Raw genomic sequence first — 18,383 nt, 5'->3', positions numbered from 1 at the left:
AGACTAGGATGGTCTTGGATCTGTTGCCGCCAAAAGGTTCAATAGAAATCCTTTGTCTTTTGCCACTTTGGAACACTATTTTTACCACCATAAATTCGATTCAATTTTGGAGTTATTCTTAACCAAGACATTTAATAAAGATTTCTTAAGTGGACAGTGGCTTCTACATTTGTCTTTTACTTGTTGCGCCTTATACAGGATCTTCCTCAAATTGATTCTAAGTTGGATATTGGTTTTACACTAGCATTAAAAGTAGTTACACACAGTTACCACAGACCAAATGCTTACATATTCTGCAATATGATTCAGACAAATAAAAAAACATGGCCGCCAGAAGCCAATCATATTTCATGACTATGTCTATTAAAATGGCTATATAAATAGTGTGTAAATTATTGTATATTATTCAATGTTACCTGCTATTGTGAACTACATCTAGGACTCCCTAGGTCAATAATTATCAAAGAAAAGTTGAACTTTAGATATTTATTTAGTTTTTTAGGGGTTGCATTTACCATGTGGGTTTGACCAAGTGTATCCAAAAGCCTATAAATCCTCAAATAAATATTTGAATTTCAAAAATTATTTTTGGAGATTTTGGAAATGATCCTGTTTCAGGATCATTGAACACAAGATATAGAAGACATTTAACACCAGTTTGCAAATTCAGCAACTTACAAAGTTATATATACAAATACATTCCTTTTTTGCATACTTTGAATGTTCTTAAAAGGCTTGAACCCTGTTAATTGCTGCTTGCAGCTATATTTATTATTATTTTTATACTGCCCTTGATCATTCAGACCAAACCGTAAGTTGTAGAGAGCTGAAACTTTCAGGGAATGTAGTCCCCTAGAGTACTACATCGTATCCATTTTTTGGCCCAATCGGCCTCAAGATGGCGCTATAGTGATCATGTTTACATTTTGGCCCATAAATCCTAAACCATTTGTCGCACACTCAAGTGCCTTACATCGTTGGATTTGTTGGCTTAAGACGAACAAAACATATATCTCAGATTTCATTTTCGTCATGAATATGTTCGCGGTAATTTGCATAATTTGAAAAACTACATTTTTCAAACTCACCCTACACCGTATGTCCGATTCGCACGAAATTCGGTTTGTGTATAAATTTGAATTTCAAAATTATTTTTGGAGATTGCATGCTTTGTGAGGCTTGAACCCTGTTAATTGCTGCTTGCAGCTATATTATTATTCTGCCCTATATTGTTCAGACCAAACCGTAGGTCATAGAGAGCTGAAACTTTCAGGGAATGTAGTCCCCTAGAGTACTAAATCATATAAAATTTTGGCCCATAAATCCTAAACCATTTTTCGCACACTCAAGTGTCTTATATCGTTGGATTTGTTGGCTTAAGATGACCAGAACATATATCTCTGATTTCATTTTTATCATGAAAATGTTTGCAGTTATTTGTATAATTTGAAAAACTAACTTTTTCAAACTCATCCTACACCGTATGTCCGATTCGCACGAAATTTGGTGTCTGTATAAATTTGAATTTCTAAAACCTTTTTTGAGATTGGATGCTTTGTGACTTTATAACAATTAAAAAGTTTAAAAAATGACCACCATAACTATTATCCTGTTTCAGAATCATTAACCACAAGACATAGAAGACATTTTACACCAGTTTGCAAATTCAGCAACTTAAAAATGTATATATACAAATACATTCCTTTTTAACATATTTTGAAAGTTCTTAAAAGGCTTGAACCCTGTTAATTGCTGCTTGCAGCTATATTTATTATTATTTTTATACTGCCTAGATCGTTCATCCCAAACCGTAAGTCTTAGAGAGCTAAAACTTTCAGGGAATGTAGTATCCGATAGTACTACATTGTTTCAAATTTTTGGCACGATCGGCCTCAAGATTGCGCTATAGTGATCATGTTTACATTTTGGCCCATAAATCCTAAACCATTTGGCGCTTACTCAAGTGTGTTACATCGTTGGATTTGTTGGCTTAAGAAGAACAAAACGTATATCTCAGATTTCATGTTGTCATGAAAATGTTTGCGATAATTTGCATAATTTGAAAAACTAAACCATTTGGCCTCTAAATCTGAGGCCATGGTTCTCAGCAGGAAACCAATGGAGTGCGTACTCCAGGTAGGGAATGAGGTTTTGCCCCAAGTGAAGGAGTTCAAGTACCTCGGGGTCTTGTTCACGAGTGAGGGGACAATGGAGCGGGAGGTTGGCCGGAGAGTCGGGGCAGCAGGGGCGGTATTGCACTCGCTCTATCGCACCGCTGTCACGAAAAGAGAGCTGAGCCGAAAGGCAAAGCTCTCGATCTACCGGTCAATTTTTGTTCCTACCCTCACCTATGGTCATGAAGGTTGGGTCATGACCGAAAGAACTAGGTCGCGAGTACAAGCGGCTGAAATGGGCTTCCTCAGAAGGGTGGTGGGCTTCTCCCTTAGAGATAGGGTGAGGAGCTCAGTCATCCGTGAGGAGCTCGGAGTAGAGCCGCTGCTCCTTTGCGTTGAAAGGAGTCAGTTGAGGTGGTTTGGGCATCTGGTAAGGATGCCCCCTGGCTGCCTCCCTAGGGAGGTGTTTCAGGCACGTCCAGCTGGGAGGAGGCCTCGGGGAAGACCCAGGACTAGGTGGAGAGATTACATCTCCACACTGGCCTGGGAATGCCTCGGGGTCGCCCAGTCAGAGCTGGTTAATGTGGCTCAGGATAGGGAAGTTTGGGGCCCCCTGCTGGAGCAGCTGTCCCCGCGACCCGACTTCGGATAAGCGGTTGAAGATGGATGGATGAAAAACTACATTTTTCAAACTCATCATACACCGTATGTCCGATTCACACGAAATTTGGTGTGTGTATAAATTAGAATTTCAAAATTATTTTTGGAGATTGGGTGCTTTGAGACTTTATAACAATTAAAAAGTAAAAGAAAAATGACCACCATAACTATTATCCTGTTTCAAGATCATTGAACACAAGACATAGAAGACATTTAACACCAGTTTGCAAATTCAGCAACTTACAAAGTTATATATACAAATACATTCATTTTTGCATACTTTGAAAGTACTTAAAAGGCTTGAACCCTGTTAATTGCTGCTTGCAGCTATATTTATTATTATTTGTATTCTGCCCTTGATCATTCAGACCAAACCATAAGTCGTAGAGAGCTGAAACTTTCAAGGAATGTAGTCCCCTAGAGTACTACATCGCATAACATTTTCGGCCCGATCCGCCTCAAGGTGGCGCTATAGTGATCATGTTTATGTTTTTGCCCATAAATCCTAAACCATTTGTTGCACACTCAAGTGTCTTACATCGATGGATTTGTTGGCTTAAGATGAAAAAAATGTATATCTCTGATTTTAATTCTGTCATGAAAATGTTAATGGTAATTTGCATAATTTGAAAAACTAACTTTTTCAAACTCATCATACACCGTATGTCCGATTCGCATGAAATGTTGTGTGTGTCTATTATGAAACAACCTGACAAAATATATCAAAGGAATTTTGATTTATCTTAGCGTTGCAAAGACATAAGCCAAAGAATTGGTCAGGCATTGTCTATTTTGTATGTACTGAGATGTAGAAATTGTATGTAGATATTGGATCTATGAAACGAAAAGGCAAAATGTTATGAAACTTGATAAACATAGAAAACAGGATATTCTGAGGAGGCACGCAAAGTCTCGAAATATTTTGCTTATAGGCGATGCTTCAACTAAATAAATGCTCATAACTCTGCAACTGTATTATCAATGAAGTTGAAAATTGGTTTGCTTTTTGTAGGTGCAAAATGCTTACATATTCTTCAATATGATTCAGACAAATAAAAAACATGGCTGCCAGCACCCAATCATATTTCAGCAAAATGGCTATATAAATAGTGTGTAAATTATTGTATATTATTCAATGTTACCTGCTATTGTGAATTACATCTAGGACTCCCTAGGTCAATAATTATCAAAGAAAAGTTGAACTTGGGTTATTTATTTAGTTGTTGCATTTATCATGTGGGTTTGACAAAGTGTAAAAGCCTATAATATCTAAAAGCCTATAATTCCTAAAATAAATATTTGAACTTCTAAAACCTTTTTGGAGATCGGGTGCTTTGTGACTTTATAACAATTAAAAGTAAAAAAAATGACCACCATAACAATTATCCGATTTCAGGACCATTGAACACAAGATTAAAAGACATTTAACACCAGTTTGCAAATTCAGCAACAAATACATATCTTTTTTGCATACTTTGAGAGTTATTAAAAGGCTAGAACCCCGTTAATTGCTGCTTGCAGCTATATTTTTACATTTACATTTAGTGATCCCAAGGATCCCAAATATAATGATCCTCTTGCAAGGGATGCCCTTTCTAAAATATACATTTTTTTCATGTATTAAGACTCATTTACTGTATGTGAGAAAAGGTTGTGTGATATTATATAAACATATATTATGTTTTGTGCTAAATTAAATAATTCGATTTTATATTGCATTATAGTCATCAAAATTTAACTCAATTTTAGAATATTGTTAGAAAACTTAAACCTCATTTATAGAAAGCATAGTAAACTAGTAATAATGTCCAAATTAAAAATAATATTATTATTTTTATACACTTTCTTTTTCCTGCGGACACCCTAGAACCCCCTTTGTGCCCCCTGGATGTCCATGGACCCAAGTTTGAAAACCTTGATTTAGATGCTTTAATGTAAAGCAACTTTCAAATGAGGAATATAACTGACAATTTGCCATACAAAAGTTAACAATACTTGCAGTATTGCACTGACAAATTGTAAGAGTAGCTTGAGTAATGCATAAGCTATCGCAGAAAAAGAGACAGACAAGGTAAGGTTTATTATTATTTTTTTAGATACAATGGCAATAGATTTTTAGTCCGGGCCTTTGTGCTTGTGCATTGGTTAGGGTCTCATGGCAGAGATGTGTTTTTAGATGATTTCCATGATGTAAGTTCTCTACAGTAATTTTTGTTTACCTTTTTTTTAACTATAATGTTTAAAAATGTCAAAGTTTCATTTTCTTCCCAGAAAATACCTTAAGACATTATATTTTTGTTCTCTCTCAATGCAAATATCGTTTTCTAGTTGCCCTATGCATCTGCTGCATCATGTGCCAATGCTTAAAACTTGATCGATAGCCCCCATTACACCACAAAGTAACATAACATGGTGTATGTTGAAGTCTGTTGCTGTCCCTCAGGGAGCTAACTAAGTGGACATACAGGACAAGTTGTCTTGTTTAAATGGCATTGTTTCCTTTACTGTAGCCTTGAGGACAAAGATAACCTGGAAAAGATCAGCTAAGCTGCTGTCATACATTGTGATCTATTATTTACGACATGTTTTGATGTAGATGTCATTTACTTGGCAAGGACTCTTACTGCTTATGTTTCATAACCTATTAAGGGAGAACAATGCTCCCTCCATGTAATATTTGACACATAGTTTAACCTCCTTGAACTCTTAAAAGCTGAGTCTGCATCATATAGACCGTCATGAATGTAGGGCTGAAATGTAGTAAGTGTTAAGCTTGATGGAGCTCTTAACATAGCACAAGTGACAAGTGCTGAGGTTGCCATACTTTCTTCCTAGTCTCAAGTGTTGAGTAACACTTTTCCTACTCCCCATTGCTCTGCTATAGACTCCTCCTCTATTCAACACTTATGGATGATCCACTATATCATCTGGAGCAACAGAACCCATTTCTTGTCACATCACTCTAACCTATAGAGAAGATCTGTCCTAGAGGGTTCACTCTTCTGAAAGATGTTTTCTCCAATGTTTTCGTCTATTGGGACTGTTTCAGATGGTAAGTCAAATTTCACAATATCTGTGCCCATCTATTCAAAGATATTTAAGATTTTTGTCAGGATTGTTTATTATGTGTATATGAGGGGTCTGACTTGGGCAAGAATTAGTATTGTACTGCAAGATATGTCAGTTGTCGCCTGATAAGAAAGTAAGACTAATAAGTATTTGGACTCATTGAAGTATTTATCGTAGACAACTAAATTTGTGGATGAATTTCAGTGCAATCAGTGGGATTTCACAGCTTTTGTCAAATCGGATTAATATAAAAACACAAGACATTCTTACATTTGTTGTGCAATGTGGGGTAAACCGGGTGGTCCGTTTTATTTATGAAATAAGACAATGTGGCAGAAGTTTCAGTTGCACATTTGCTTTATTCTATTATGCTAGTCTAATGGATTCAAAGAGACACATCAGATACTGAATGATGGAAGAGCTTCATTCCTCATCATGTCCTTTCTGTTCAAAGGAGAAAAGAAAACAAGGCAAAACAAAAGATGTATGGTGGAGATTATTTTACTGTATTAGAAAATTAAATAAATTCTGCACAGGACTTCCAATAGTCATTTAAGATTCATTTTCATGTTTCCTTTCAAATTGTCTTCTGAATGGGTTTGTCTTTAGTTCTCCATAGCAAGATGTGCTTTCCGTGGCAACACCCTTTTTTCCCCCTTGAATCTTGAACTAATAGTTGCTTTTTATACTTTACATTTATGGCAATACAAACAACATCTGTCAAGTCATTTAACATTTGATTTAGTCTATGTTATAATGTAGTTTTCAAATAAGGTAAGCTGAATCTGTTATATCAAGGAAAACACTTACCTTGGATCCAGTATCACGGCTCTTGGCCCTCAGCTTGTTGACCTGAGATTCAGCAATATCAGCTCTCTCCTCTGCTTCATCAAACTCATGTTGCAGTTTACGGAATTTGGCCAGATTAGAATTGGCCTGTTCCTCCTAAAGAAAAATTGAAGATATTTTCTATTCAGCAGTGCCATATGATTTGCCCTATTTGGAGTCCCCAAGTCAGATCATTTATTTAATTTATTTGCAACCAAATCCGACAAATTTTATGCAAAATGTTCTGAATTGTACTTCTCTAGTTTTTCCATATAAGCAATATTAGGTTATTGGTGATTTTTTTTTTTAAAACTGATATTATCTTTATCTTACCGCCTCCTCAGCAGTTCTCTTGTAGGACTTGACCTTCAGCTGAAGTTTGTCCACCAGGTCCTGAAGACGAGCCAGATTCTTACGATCCTCCTCAGTCTGCAGATATAGCCATAGGGTACACATTAACTTCATCAGAATTTGTTTAGATTTACAAAATGCTTGTATGTATAAAAACACATTTATTTGTATATCAGAGATAGTGACCTGGTAGGTGAGCTCCTTGATGCGTCTCTCATATTTACGGATTCCTTTCACAGACTCGCTCGCCTTTCTCTGTTCTATCTCCACCTCATTTTCCAGCTCTCTCACCTAGCAAAACCAAAGGTTTCAAACTTTCTGATTAGAAGCCTAGAACTAGCCTTTATTATGGTCACACATTATACATACATTTTCTTTTGCATATATACAGTGAAATTATTTTTTTCCACATATCCCATCTAAGCTGGGTTCAGAGTGTAGGGTCAGCCATGGTACGGCGCCCCTGGAGTAGATAGGGTCAAGGACCATGCTCAAGAGCCTAACAGTGGCATCTTGGCAGTGCTGGGGCTTGAACCCCTGACCTTCTGGTCAGTAACCCAGAGCCTTAACCCACTGCCTGCTCTCAGTTAAGCTATCAGCTATTGAAGCTATCAGTTTAAATAATATTAATAATTGTCATCTTCACAAAAACTATTAATTATAAAATGCATTATAACTGCGTTTCATAAACTGACCCTTGCTTCCAGTTTCTGGACCTGCTTCTTGCCTCCCTTCATGGCGATCTGCTCAGCTTCATCCAGACGGTGCTGCAGGTCCTTAATGGTCTGCTCCATGTTCTTCTTCATGCGCTCCAGATGAGCACTGGTGTCCTGCTCCTTCTTCAGCTCTTCTGCCATCATGGCAGCATCAGTGATGGCCTTCTTGGCTTTTTCCTCAGCATTCCTGCACTCCTGCACGGCCTCCTCAACCTCAGTCTGGAGCTGAGAATTGTCTCCCTCCAGCTTCTTCTTCTGATTCAGCAGGCTGGTGTTCTGAACAATAGTAATATTGACATTAATATGGTTTCTATATAAAACGATGTACTGAGAAAGCATTTAAAGGCTTTTCTTGTGTTTGACTAGTTCTAGTTTGCCATACCTGAGAATGCAGAAGCTGAACCCTCTCACTGACGTCCAGCAGTTCCTGCTCAGCCAGTTTCCTTCCTCTCTCAGTCTGTTCCACCAGAGATCTCAACTCATCCAGTTCAGCCTGCAGCAGATTGTTGCGTCTCTCCACAATGGCGATGTTCTCTTTGAGATCATCATTACCTCGAAGAGCATCATCCAGCTGCAGTTGGGCATCCTGTGAAGTACATGTTTTACAGAAGAGAAGACCACAGATTCTAGTGTGATTTTCAAACAAGTAGCAGGAATTTATATTTTATAACACAATTTAGCATACTTTGAGATGTCCATGAAGACCCTTGAGTTGTTTCTGGGCTTCTGCTGCCTGCCTGTTTGCTTGGCTGAGTTGAATCTCCATCTCATTGAGGTCTCCCTCCATTTTCTTCTTCAGTCTGAGGGCTTCATTCCTGCTGCGAGTCTCTGACTCAAGTGAGCTCTGAAGGGTATCAATCATTCTCTGCTGGTTCCTCTTGGCCTGCTCCATCTCCTCATCTTTCTCAGCCAGTTTGCGTTCAATGTCAGCTTTAATCTGATTGAATTCCAACTGAACTCTAAGGATCTTTCCTTCTTCATGCTCTAAGGAGCCCTGACAGATTACATGTATTTTAATGTGAAATGTGAATCATTTTCACACTTATTATATTATTTCTGAGAAATGTAAAGGTACAGCTTAAAAATCACAATCAAGATACCTCAGCCTCTTCCAGAGCAGCTTGAATTTCAGACTTTTCCTGCTCCAGCTGTTTACGAATTTTCTCCAGTTCATGAATGTTCTTTCCACTTTCACCAATTTGCTCAGTGAGATCAGCAATCTCCTCTGTTGTTATAGGAATTGCAGCAATGGTTTATACATCAAAAAACAATAAATAAATAAAAATAATTCAATTAATGTGATTAAATACTTACATTTATTACAACTAACAATGACAATAATAAATAGAGACAAAGATCAAGGAAACCTTGGAGGTTCTTGTTCTCTCTCTTCATGGTCTCTAAATGATCCAGAGATTCCTCATAAGAGTTCTTAAGTTTGAACAGTTCAGTGCTCAGAGATCTGGCTTCCTTCTGGGAACTTTCCAGCTCACTTTGAGACTCCTCATATTTCTGCTTCCATTCAGCTAGGACCTGTATGTTAAAGTCAGATAGATTAATTGAGATGGAATCTCAGGTTGCAAGAATAAAAGTTTATTTATCTACAAATAGGTTTTTCACCTTGTCAAAGTTTCTTTGCTTCTTGTCCAGAGCTGCAGCAGCAGCATTGGATCTCTCCACATCAACCATGAGATCTTCGATCTCATTTTGCAGCCTGTGCTTGGTCTTCTCCAGAGAGGAGCATTTAGCATTGACTGCTTCAACAGCCTCTTCTGCATCTTGTAGACGCTGAGCAAGTTTTTTCCTTTATAAATAAACAGGATTAGTTGCATAACAATTGAGGCTTTTGTCTTCCAATAACAACAAGATCTGAATAAAAGTATAGGGAAAATCAAATACTGTATTTCTTGTATCATACTTAGCATCTTCTAGCTCTTCAGTCCTCTGGATGGCATCAGTTTCATACTTGGTTCTCCACTGTGCCACCTCAGTGTTTGCCTTCGAGAGACTACGCTGCAGTTCAGCTTTGGCTTCCTGTTCCTCCTCATACTGCTCTCTCAGCAGATCAGCATCATGGCGAGCAGACTGCACTGCATGGGCCAGGGAGTTCTTAGCCTATAAGGATAGGAAATATCTGGTTAAGTATACAAAGAAATGCAATAGACAGTAGATAATAAATACTGTGCTTTGAAAAAAAATATATACCTTCACTTCCTCCTCTAGTTGTCTCTTGAGGTCCTCAATCTGCTGGGTATATGACTGTTTGCTTCTGGTCAGCTGAGAAACTAGGGAGTCCTTTTCCTCTAGCTGTCTTGTAAGTTCCCCTGTGATAGATTACAATAGCATTACAACTTTAAATATATGTTTTGTTTTTGCGTTCATGCGTAGAACACTCCTAGAGTACATGATGGTACCATGTGATAAAACATACCATTCTCAGTTTGCAGCTTAGCTTTTTGCATGGTGAAGTCACTAATGCTGCGTTGCCCCTCTTCATATTTAGTCCGATACTCACTCATCTGGTCTTCAAGGGTCCTGCACATTTTTTCAAGGTTTGACTAGAATCAGGAGAAGTTAGAAGACCATTTAGAAATATAACTCTGTGAATGTGGGCAAAAAGAGAAAAAGAATAGTGAATGTTGCACACCTTGGACTTGGCAAGCTGTTCCATGTTTGAGACCACATCATCCAGTTCCAGTCTGAGTTCACTCTTCTCTTTCTCAAGCTTCTGCTTCACTCTCTGAAGGTTGTCAATCTGCTCTCCCAGATCAGCCACACTGTCTGCATGTTTCTTCCTCAGTGTAGCAGCAGTGGCCTCATGTTGCAGAGTAGCCTCTTCAAGGTCTCTACGCAGTTTCTGGAACTCAGCTTCACGTTTCTTGTTCATCTCAATCTGGGCAGACGTGGCACCACCAGCCTCCTCCAACCTCTCACTGATCTCCTCCAGTTCTCTGGCCAAATCTGCCCTCTGCTTTTCAACTTTGGCTCGAGCAGCTCTCTCAGCCTCTAGCTCTTCTTCAAGCTCTTCAATTCGAGCCTGGTAATGTGATGGAAAGAAAAATTAAAGCTAGCACTAGTTATATAGTTTCCAACAAGCCTTCTTTTTAAGAAGCCTAAAGCTCACCTGCAGCTCCTTCAGTTTCTTCTGAAGTTGGGCTGCCATGGCCTGCTCATCTTCAATCTTGCTATTGAGTTGGCTGATTTCAAAATCTTTCCTGTGTTGAAAGAAATAATTTATTACATCTACTAAGAAGGTCTCTGATTCTTGGTTATGTTCTTGATTAATTGTTGCATCTCCTGGAAAACACACTTTTTAAGCCTCTCTTCTAGCTGTTGTTTGTCATTTTCTAGATCCATCACGCTCTCTTGGGACAACTTTAAGTCTCCCTCGAGCTTCCTCTTTGCCCTCTCTAGATCCATTCGAAGCTTCTTTTCCTGTTCCAGGGAACCCTCAAGCTAAAAGGAAATAATAAAGTATATTTGTTTAGTAATTGCCTTCAAGCTAAGTGTGTTATAAGTTTTGAATGTACAAGTAAGAGATCAAACTATTCACATCATCAACTTGTTGCTCCAGCTTGGCTTTGGCTTTGGTGAGTGTGTTGACTTTGTCTTCCTCACTCTGGAGATCATCCAGCGTTTGCTGATGGGCCTCTTGCAGAGCTTTCTTCTCCTTGGTCAGCTTGGCAATGATTTCATCCAAAGCTGCCATCTCCTCTGTCAGGTTCTTAACCTGTAGAATTGGGTCATTGTGTCAGGGACTCTCAACACATTGTTCTTAAATCTCTAGCATCTTCACTGTTGAAAACTGACCTTGTTCTCAGTGGCATGTTTTTCTTTCTCCACTTTGGCCAGAGTGAGCTCCAGATCATCAATGTCCTTCTTGAGCTCAGAACATTCATCCTCCAGCTTTCGTTTCTTTGCCGTCAACTCGGCATTCATTTCCTCTTCATCCTCCAGTCTCTCGGTCAGCTCTTTGGATTTTGCCTCAAGCTGAATCTTGTTCTTGATCAGACCCTCACATCTCTCCTCAGCATCACAAAGATTATCTTGCTCCTGGTATTTTTACAGATACAAAAAATATTTTGTATATTTTCATTCCTTTGCGACTCATAATTACGTTTTATTCATAAATTATTAAACTCACAGCTTGGACTTGGAGTTGCAGGTCATTCTTCTCTTGGAGCATGGAAACCATCTTCTCTTCAAGCTCCTTTCTGCGTGCCTCAGATTTGGCATAAGCTTCCTTTAACTTAAGGAATTCTTCCTTCATATTTGCCATCTCTTTCTCTGCTTCAGCAGATCTTAGCAGTGGTTTGATTTTGAAGTATAGCTTCATCCAGGGCCAATTCTTGACCCCCATGAAGGCACGTATATTCCACTGGATCACCAGCAATGCATCTCTGCAATTTGATCCAAAAAGCATTTCATATGAAATGTACTAGCTCTTGTGGTATTACTCTGGTGTAATGTTCAAAAGCTTCACCTGCGTTCAACAATCTTTTGGAATTCAATTCTTGAAAGTAGACCACGAGCTCGAGCCTGAATATTTGTGATGATGAGAGCGAGACGGTCATCTCGCATCTCTTCAAGAGTACCCAACAGACCAGCCTTGAAGAACACCTTGGGAATGGAATGGACATATTTTTTTTAGTGCAACACTATGCATGTGACCAACATTGCCTGCATGTTCATGTCACATTTTTTCATTCTTAAATTTGTTATTTATTTGCTTTTGTCTTGTATCTATGCAATGTAAAAAATTAATATAGAACCTAGAAGTAATTAACCTGAATGTTAGCTTTTTTTTAGGGTACCTTAGTATGCCCAAACTTGTACTGGTTGTGGTCAATATCCAAAGAGCCCAATAACTTCTCAGCTCCTTTCCTGCTGTCAATGAACTGACCCTCTGGGATAGCAGCAGGATTTAGGATCCGATATCTATTGTTGAATGTTTTATATATATAAAATAGAGGTTAGTAATTGCCATTTACGCATTGCCATTTTAAGTAATTTGATTTCAATTACCTACAATTTCTGTAATTTATTAGACACAAACCATAAAAGATATTTTAAGTAAACTATTATATGGCAGTTAAGAGACATTTAAGTGAATTGCAAAACTAAATATGCAAAACATGAAACATTTAACTCTAGTTGCATAATTTGTAATTGTGTTCTCATGAAGTGATGTGTTTGATACTAAAGTTGGTGTAACAAAGATATTTTGTATTAATATCAATGGCTGTGTCAGACATGGCCAGAAGAATTGGCATAGTATTACAAATAATAGTATAAAACTTTTTTGTTCAAGCTTTTAAAGTGGATGTACCTCTGCTTGAAATCTCCATACAGGATCCTGTTGGGGAATCCCTTTCTGCAGATTCTGATGCCCTCCAGCACACCGTTACAGCGCAGCTGGTGCATGACAAGAGGATTCTCCATCGCCCCAGGAGTCTTTGTCTCATTGGGGATGATGCAGCGCACAAAGTGAGGGTGAGTTGACCTCAAATTGGTCATCAACTTGTTCAGATTCTCCTGTGAATAGACTTAATTCAGACAATGCCCATATACTGTATATTTAGTTTTGTTTGTTGTCAAAACAGATTAGGAAACTACATCATGCTGTCCAGAATCAATCTGTATGTTACCCTGTGAAGGGCAGACACCGTCTGAAAAGAAGACCCCTTTTTCTTCTTCTCCTTCCCACCTTTGCCTCCTCCTCCACTCTCCGCGGCTATTGAAAGACATTTTTATTTTTATTTTTTATGAGATAACAAACCATGTTAACATAAACCAAATATAAAATCTTGACTTGTTATTACCAAGGCAACACATGCAAGATGGTACCACCATGATTAGCAAACAGGCTTGTTACCTGTTCTGAAGCAGGTGTTAAAGAACAGTGATAGCGATTTACTGGAAAGTGACTGAAGCTTAATCTAAAACCATGATATTAAAAATCTGTTGAAAAATATTCTTACCTGAATCAGCACTTGCATAGTTTACAAACAGGTTAGACAGCAGTTTCATGGTGGACTTCTGATACAGGCCGACAACAGTCTCATTAAGAGGATCCTTGTTCTTCACCAGCCAGTTATTGATGTTGTAGTCAACAGTGCCAGCGTAGTGAACCAGGGAGAAATGAGCCTCTGGTTTACCCTTGATAATCCTGGGCTTCTGGAAGTTGTTTGATTTCCCCAAGTGGTTGTCATAAAGCTTAGCTTTAAATGTGGCATCACTGGCTTTAGGGAACATGCACTCCTCTTCAAGGATGGACATGATACCCATGGGCTAGTGAAAAATAGAATGTTCAGATTAGTTAAGATGTTTTTCAGAATGTTTTTGTCAGAATTCTAAATTTTAAAAACTCACCTTTTCAATGAGATCAATACAAGCCTGTAAGTCCATGCCAAAGTCGATGAAGACCCACTCAATACCCTCCTTCTTGTATTCCTCTTGTTCCAGCACAAACATGTGGTGATTGAAGAACTGCTGCAACTTCTCATTAGTGAAGTTGATGCACAGCTGCTCAAAGGTGTTGAACTAGAATAGACATGGAATACCAATAATGAAAGTGGGACATGTTATGATCTTATATTGATACATTGAAGATAAGAAGTTTCTATTCAAGCACCAGCTTCCCTAGGTATCAAAATTGGAATTTTGTTTCTTTTTGGCCTTCTGTCTTTTATGGGAAAATAGACAAAAAATATTGGTGACAAATCTTAAATGATGATGATCCTTCCCTCTAATACCACCTGGCACAGATTAGCAATAGCAAGTCATAATTTTCCCTAGTTATGGAGGCTATTGGCAATAAATTTTTTTTAAAAAAAGCTGCTTTATACGTACTGATCCACGTTGATTAATATGTATCACCACAGGCAAAGATATCATTTGAAAATATTGGATAGCAGTGAATTTAATCCAGTATTTATGGCTACATGACTGGATCCAATGGAATTAGTTTTCAAGACTTTCAAGATTTGAGACAAGCTTTTAATGAAGCTTTTTTTTTTACTTAATGTTAGTTAAATGTGAATGACAAATAGGAACATCAAATCAAATACTTACATCAAAGATCTCAAATCCAGCAATGTCCAGCACACCAATGAAGTACTGGCGAGGCTGCTTGGTGTCCAGGGATTGATTGATTCTCACAACCATCCAGAGGAACATCTTCTCATACACCGATTTTGACAGAGCACCGATGGCGTAGTACACCTGTTCAGTCGAGATAGTAAATTGAAATGCTAAAGAAAAAGTGCAATTACAGTTGGGTTATGTATGTTTATGATGTCAGGAAGTAGTTTCCACCTGCTGGACATTCTGTCCCTTGGTGACCCACTCATTTCCGACTTTGACTCTTGGGTGGCACAGAGCCTTGATAAGATCAGCAGAGTTCAGGCCCATCAGATAAGCTGATTTATCAGCATCTGTAGTCAATAATAGATGGTTGGATCTTTAAAAATCATCAATCAACCAATAACTGCATGTAATGCATCAGCATTTGTCCAAATACTGACCCTCAGTCCCATCAGCCTCTGCCTGTTCTTCTCGTTGCTTCTGCTTAAACTTCATGTTGCCATAGTGCATGATGGCACCGATCAGTTTGTAGATGCTGTTCTTCTCCTCTTGGGTGAAGCCCAACACATCAAAGGCATCCTAGAGGAAATGTAAAATGCATAACATGACTAATTCTACTTTTAAATCAAGTTAATTTTTGTTTAGTTTTGTTTTGATAGAGAAGACTCTATCAAACTTATGTTGATGAGAATTGCAGATGTTTTGGATAACGCACATCAGTAGCCATCAGCTCATCAGCATCATCGATAGATGCCACTTGCGTCTCTCCTTGGGAGATGAACGCGTAATCGTAAGGGTTTGCTGTGATCAACAGCATCTCTGTGAGAGAAGATACAAAACACTTAGACATCATTCTGTGATATAAAGTTGTCTTGCTTTAGGCTAATATGTGTTTTTCCCACCTAATAGTTCTGGTTTCTTCTGAGACAGGATCTGGTAGAAGATGTGGTAATCTCTCTCAGCCTTGAGCTGGAAAGTTACACGGGATTTTTCCAGAAGATCTGTTTAGAGGATTCACAATGGAGGCATTGGTCAATAGCACCAAGTGCCCAGTAGCCAAAATAATTGTACACATGCATAGAGTAGAAGAGTCATGAATGACACTTTCATAAGTAATTAAAGATCATTCTTACAAGTCTCAATATCAGCAGATGCTAACTTGCCACTGGCAGCAAAGTGAATTCTGATGAACTTGCCCTGTTTGAAAGGAAGCGAAGTGTAGAAATCTACAAGATGAATATTATTGGCAAAAAACAATCTGCAACTAAAAGCGGTTAGCACTCACAAAGCGAGATGAGTTGTCATTTCTGATGGTCTTGGCATTACCGAAAGCCTCTAGAGCGGGGTTACACTGGATGATTTGATCTTCCAGAGTACCCTAAAAGCAAAAATAAATAATATAAAAACAATCTTGCTTTTTTTATTATTAAATTCCTTTCAAAACAATATTGTGAATAACAGTGAATTTGAAGTCTAACCTTTTTGTCACTGGTTTCCTTCTTGGTTCCACCAGCAGCAATACTGGCAAAGTACTGGATCACTCTTTTGGTGTTTACAGTCTTTCCAGCACCAGATTCTCCACTGTCAACACAATTCATTCTCAGAAAGCTATTAAGAATTATTTGAAAAGATTCAACTATTTGAGTGAAATCCCAGCAGCTAATCAAAACAAAAAATCTTACGTGATAAGAATGGACTGGTTTTCTCTGTCTGCAACATAGAAAATGTTTTTGTTAGAATATGCTTACCTAAATGTTGTATATTTATTATTGTTTGTTAGATAGAGTATATACAGCAAATACATAACTCTAAGATGCCATAACTTCATACAAATGGCAAGAGTTTAAAAACATTCAGAAATGTCAAGAACACCACCTGACAGCATGTACTGGTAGGCATTGTCTGAGATGGAGAAGATGTGAGGAGGAGCTTCACTCCTCTTCTTTCCTCTGTAAGCAACGACAACTTCCTGATTGTACACTGGCAGCCACTTGTAGGGGTTCACAGTGACACAGAAGAGCCCAGAGTAGGTCTAAAAGAGAGAACAAGAGATAATAAGATGCTGTGGTAATAATAATAAGATCTTGAACTGTAAGTTGTGACTCACGTAGATCATCCAGGCTGCGTAACGCTCTTTGAGGTTAAACAGCACAGCGGGCTCATGGAGGAAGGTGAACATCGCCATGTCCTCAATTTTATCGAACTTTGGCGGGTTCTGAGGATGAATATCAGCTTCCTTCACAGTTACTGTCTGTGGGTACACAAGATACAGTAGTCAAAAGACTTTTTAATTTTGCTCTTCACTGTGTGCATATTTAATCTAGATGGAGAGGTTGTTCAAAAACAAGGTTTTGCTTCCTTTTTGAATTGATAAACTAATAACACGTTGAGTTTTTATTAAATTGATATAATGTTAATAGGTTTTTATTAGTTTTGTCTATACATTTATATCTTAATATATACTTAAAATGTATAGTATTTTGCAATAAATTTAAATTTTATCCAAAGTGACTTACAGTGCACTTATTACAGGGACAATCCCCCCAGAGCAACCTGGAGTTAAGTGCCTTACTCAAGGACACAATGGTGGTGGCTGTGGGGATCAAACCAGTGACCTTCTGCTTACCAGTTCAGTGCTTTAGCCCACTATGCCACCACCATTCCGGATTAGTATAAATTAATCTAATATTGATTAGCACCATCTAAACTCTAATTATCCAACTATGGTAAGTACTTCCAAACTCCCAAATTAAAGCTTGTTATACACATAACAAAGTCTCTTGGCAACTGTACATGGTAATTATTTTCTAATCATAATCCAGCTTCTAAAGCTTGAACTTACCTTCCCTTTAGAAGTCTCACAGGTGACTTTATCACCATCACGACTGGTGATAGATGCCTTAAGGTATTCCTCTTCAGCATCAGGGACGAAACATTCTTTCTTCATGTCAAAGGGGCGAGTTTGGGCCTCCAGACGCTCTATATCCGACTTCCTGAGGTACGGAGCCGCAGGTCCAAACTCTGCCATCGCAGTATCCCCCATATTTCACCCTATTAGATTTATAAGTAAACTTAGTTTAATGCATTGTTATTCAAGTTTTGACCAGTGCTCATTTTTTATTGTAGTTGCTTAAATTCAACAATCATCATGATTTTCTTCGGTAGGACTAAAGCCCACTCACTTCTGCTGTTCACTTCTCAAACGGCTGATGGTTCAATGCTGTAGTTCTACACAAAAGAAAGACACATTATTTCACTCTTTTCTGCAATTTTGTCAGTGATACTATCACCAGTAAAGATCACTTTTGACTATAAGGTTAGTTTTTATTAAGAAATTAGGCTCCCAGAACTTACTGTACACAGTTGATAGTTAACGATGATACAACTGAAAACATGACAGGTCTTCTTTTATAGTGCAATTGTTCCTCTAAATATGGTTGTTGGCATCACACAAAGCATACTGCTCGCCCAGTTTGGTTAGGAAGAATGGGTTGGGTGTGCTTGAGACAAGTGGGTTGGGGTGGGGGCAGTTTCTGTTGTATTATGTCAGACAGAGAAT

The 18,383-nt window shown here is 38.2% G+C and overlaps 1 protein-coding gene across 2 annotated transcripts; it reads right to left on the bottom strand.

The window, feature by feature from the left end:
- Positions 1–5,938: 5,938 nt before the first annotated feature.
- Positions 5,939–18,193, bottom strand: LOC127634970 (myosin-7-like). 2 transcript variants are annotated; one of them, XM_052114752.1, is made up of 39 exons: positions 18,179–18,193; positions 18,007–18,052; positions 17,667–17,875; positions 16,932–17,075; positions 16,700–16,856; positions 16,507–16,534; positions 16,303–16,405; positions 16,110–16,202; positions 15,958–16,021; positions 15,727–15,825; positions 15,540–15,643; positions 15,265–15,403; positions 15,056–15,174; positions 14,813–14,962; positions 14,111–14,281; positions 13,720–14,029; positions 13,387–13,472; positions 13,068–13,273; positions 12,553–12,676; positions 12,222–12,358; positions 11,883–12,138; positions 11,549–11,791; positions 11,292–11,468; positions 11,049–11,194; positions 10,863–10,953; positions 10,386–10,775; positions 10,170–10,296; positions 9,944–10,062; positions 9,657–9,853; positions 9,359–9,542; positions 9,106–9,271; positions 8,839–8,963; positions 8,424–8,732; positions 8,121–8,324; positions 7,718–8,014; positions 7,209–7,313; positions 7,005–7,100; positions 6,654–6,788; positions 5,942–6,287 (listed from the first exon to the last, which is right to left on the bottom strand). In XM_052114752.1, exons 3-39 carry the CDS (start codon positions 17,865–17,867, stop codon positions 6,267–6,269), a joined length of 5,823 nt encoding a protein of 1,940 aa, XP_051970712.1. In that variant the 5' UTR covers positions 17,868–17,875; positions 18,007–18,052; positions 18,179–18,193; the 3' UTR covers positions 5,942–6,266. The 2 variants fall into 2 exon arrangements, with proteins under 2 accessions (XP_051970711.1, XP_051970712.1); XM_052114751.1 differs by having other exon boundaries at positions 5,939–6,287; positions 7,005–7,313.
- Between the last annotated feature and the right edge of the window lie 190 nt (positions 18,194–18,383).

Source organism: Xyrauchen texanus, chromosome 42 (assembly GCF_025860055.1).
Source record: "Xyrauchen texanus isolate HMW12.3.18 chromosome 42, RBS_HiC_50CHRs, whole genome shotgun sequence".
In the NCBI taxonomy this organism is placed as follows: Eukaryota; Metazoa; Chordata; class Actinopteri; order Cypriniformes; family Catostomidae; genus Xyrauchen; species Xyrauchen texanus.
The sequence above is the reverse complement of the archived record's forward strand: the minus strand, read 5'-3'. Positions and strand labels throughout refer to the sequence as shown.

Excerpts from the sequence above, each read along its gene's own strand:
- LOC127634970 (XM_052114751.1), bottom strand. The coding sequence starts at position 17,867 with ATGGGGGATACTGCGATGGCAGAGTTTGGACCTGCGGCTCCGTACCTC. Across the intron at positions 8,733-8,838 it reads CTGCTCTGGAAGAGGCTGAG|GGCTCCTTAGAGCATGAAGA; the intron begins GTATCTTGATTG and ends GTAATCTGTCAG. Across the intron at positions 8,015-8,120 it reads TTCAGCTTCTGCATTCTCAG|AACACCAGCCTGCTGAATCA; the intron begins GTATGGCAAACT and ends ACTATTGTTCAG.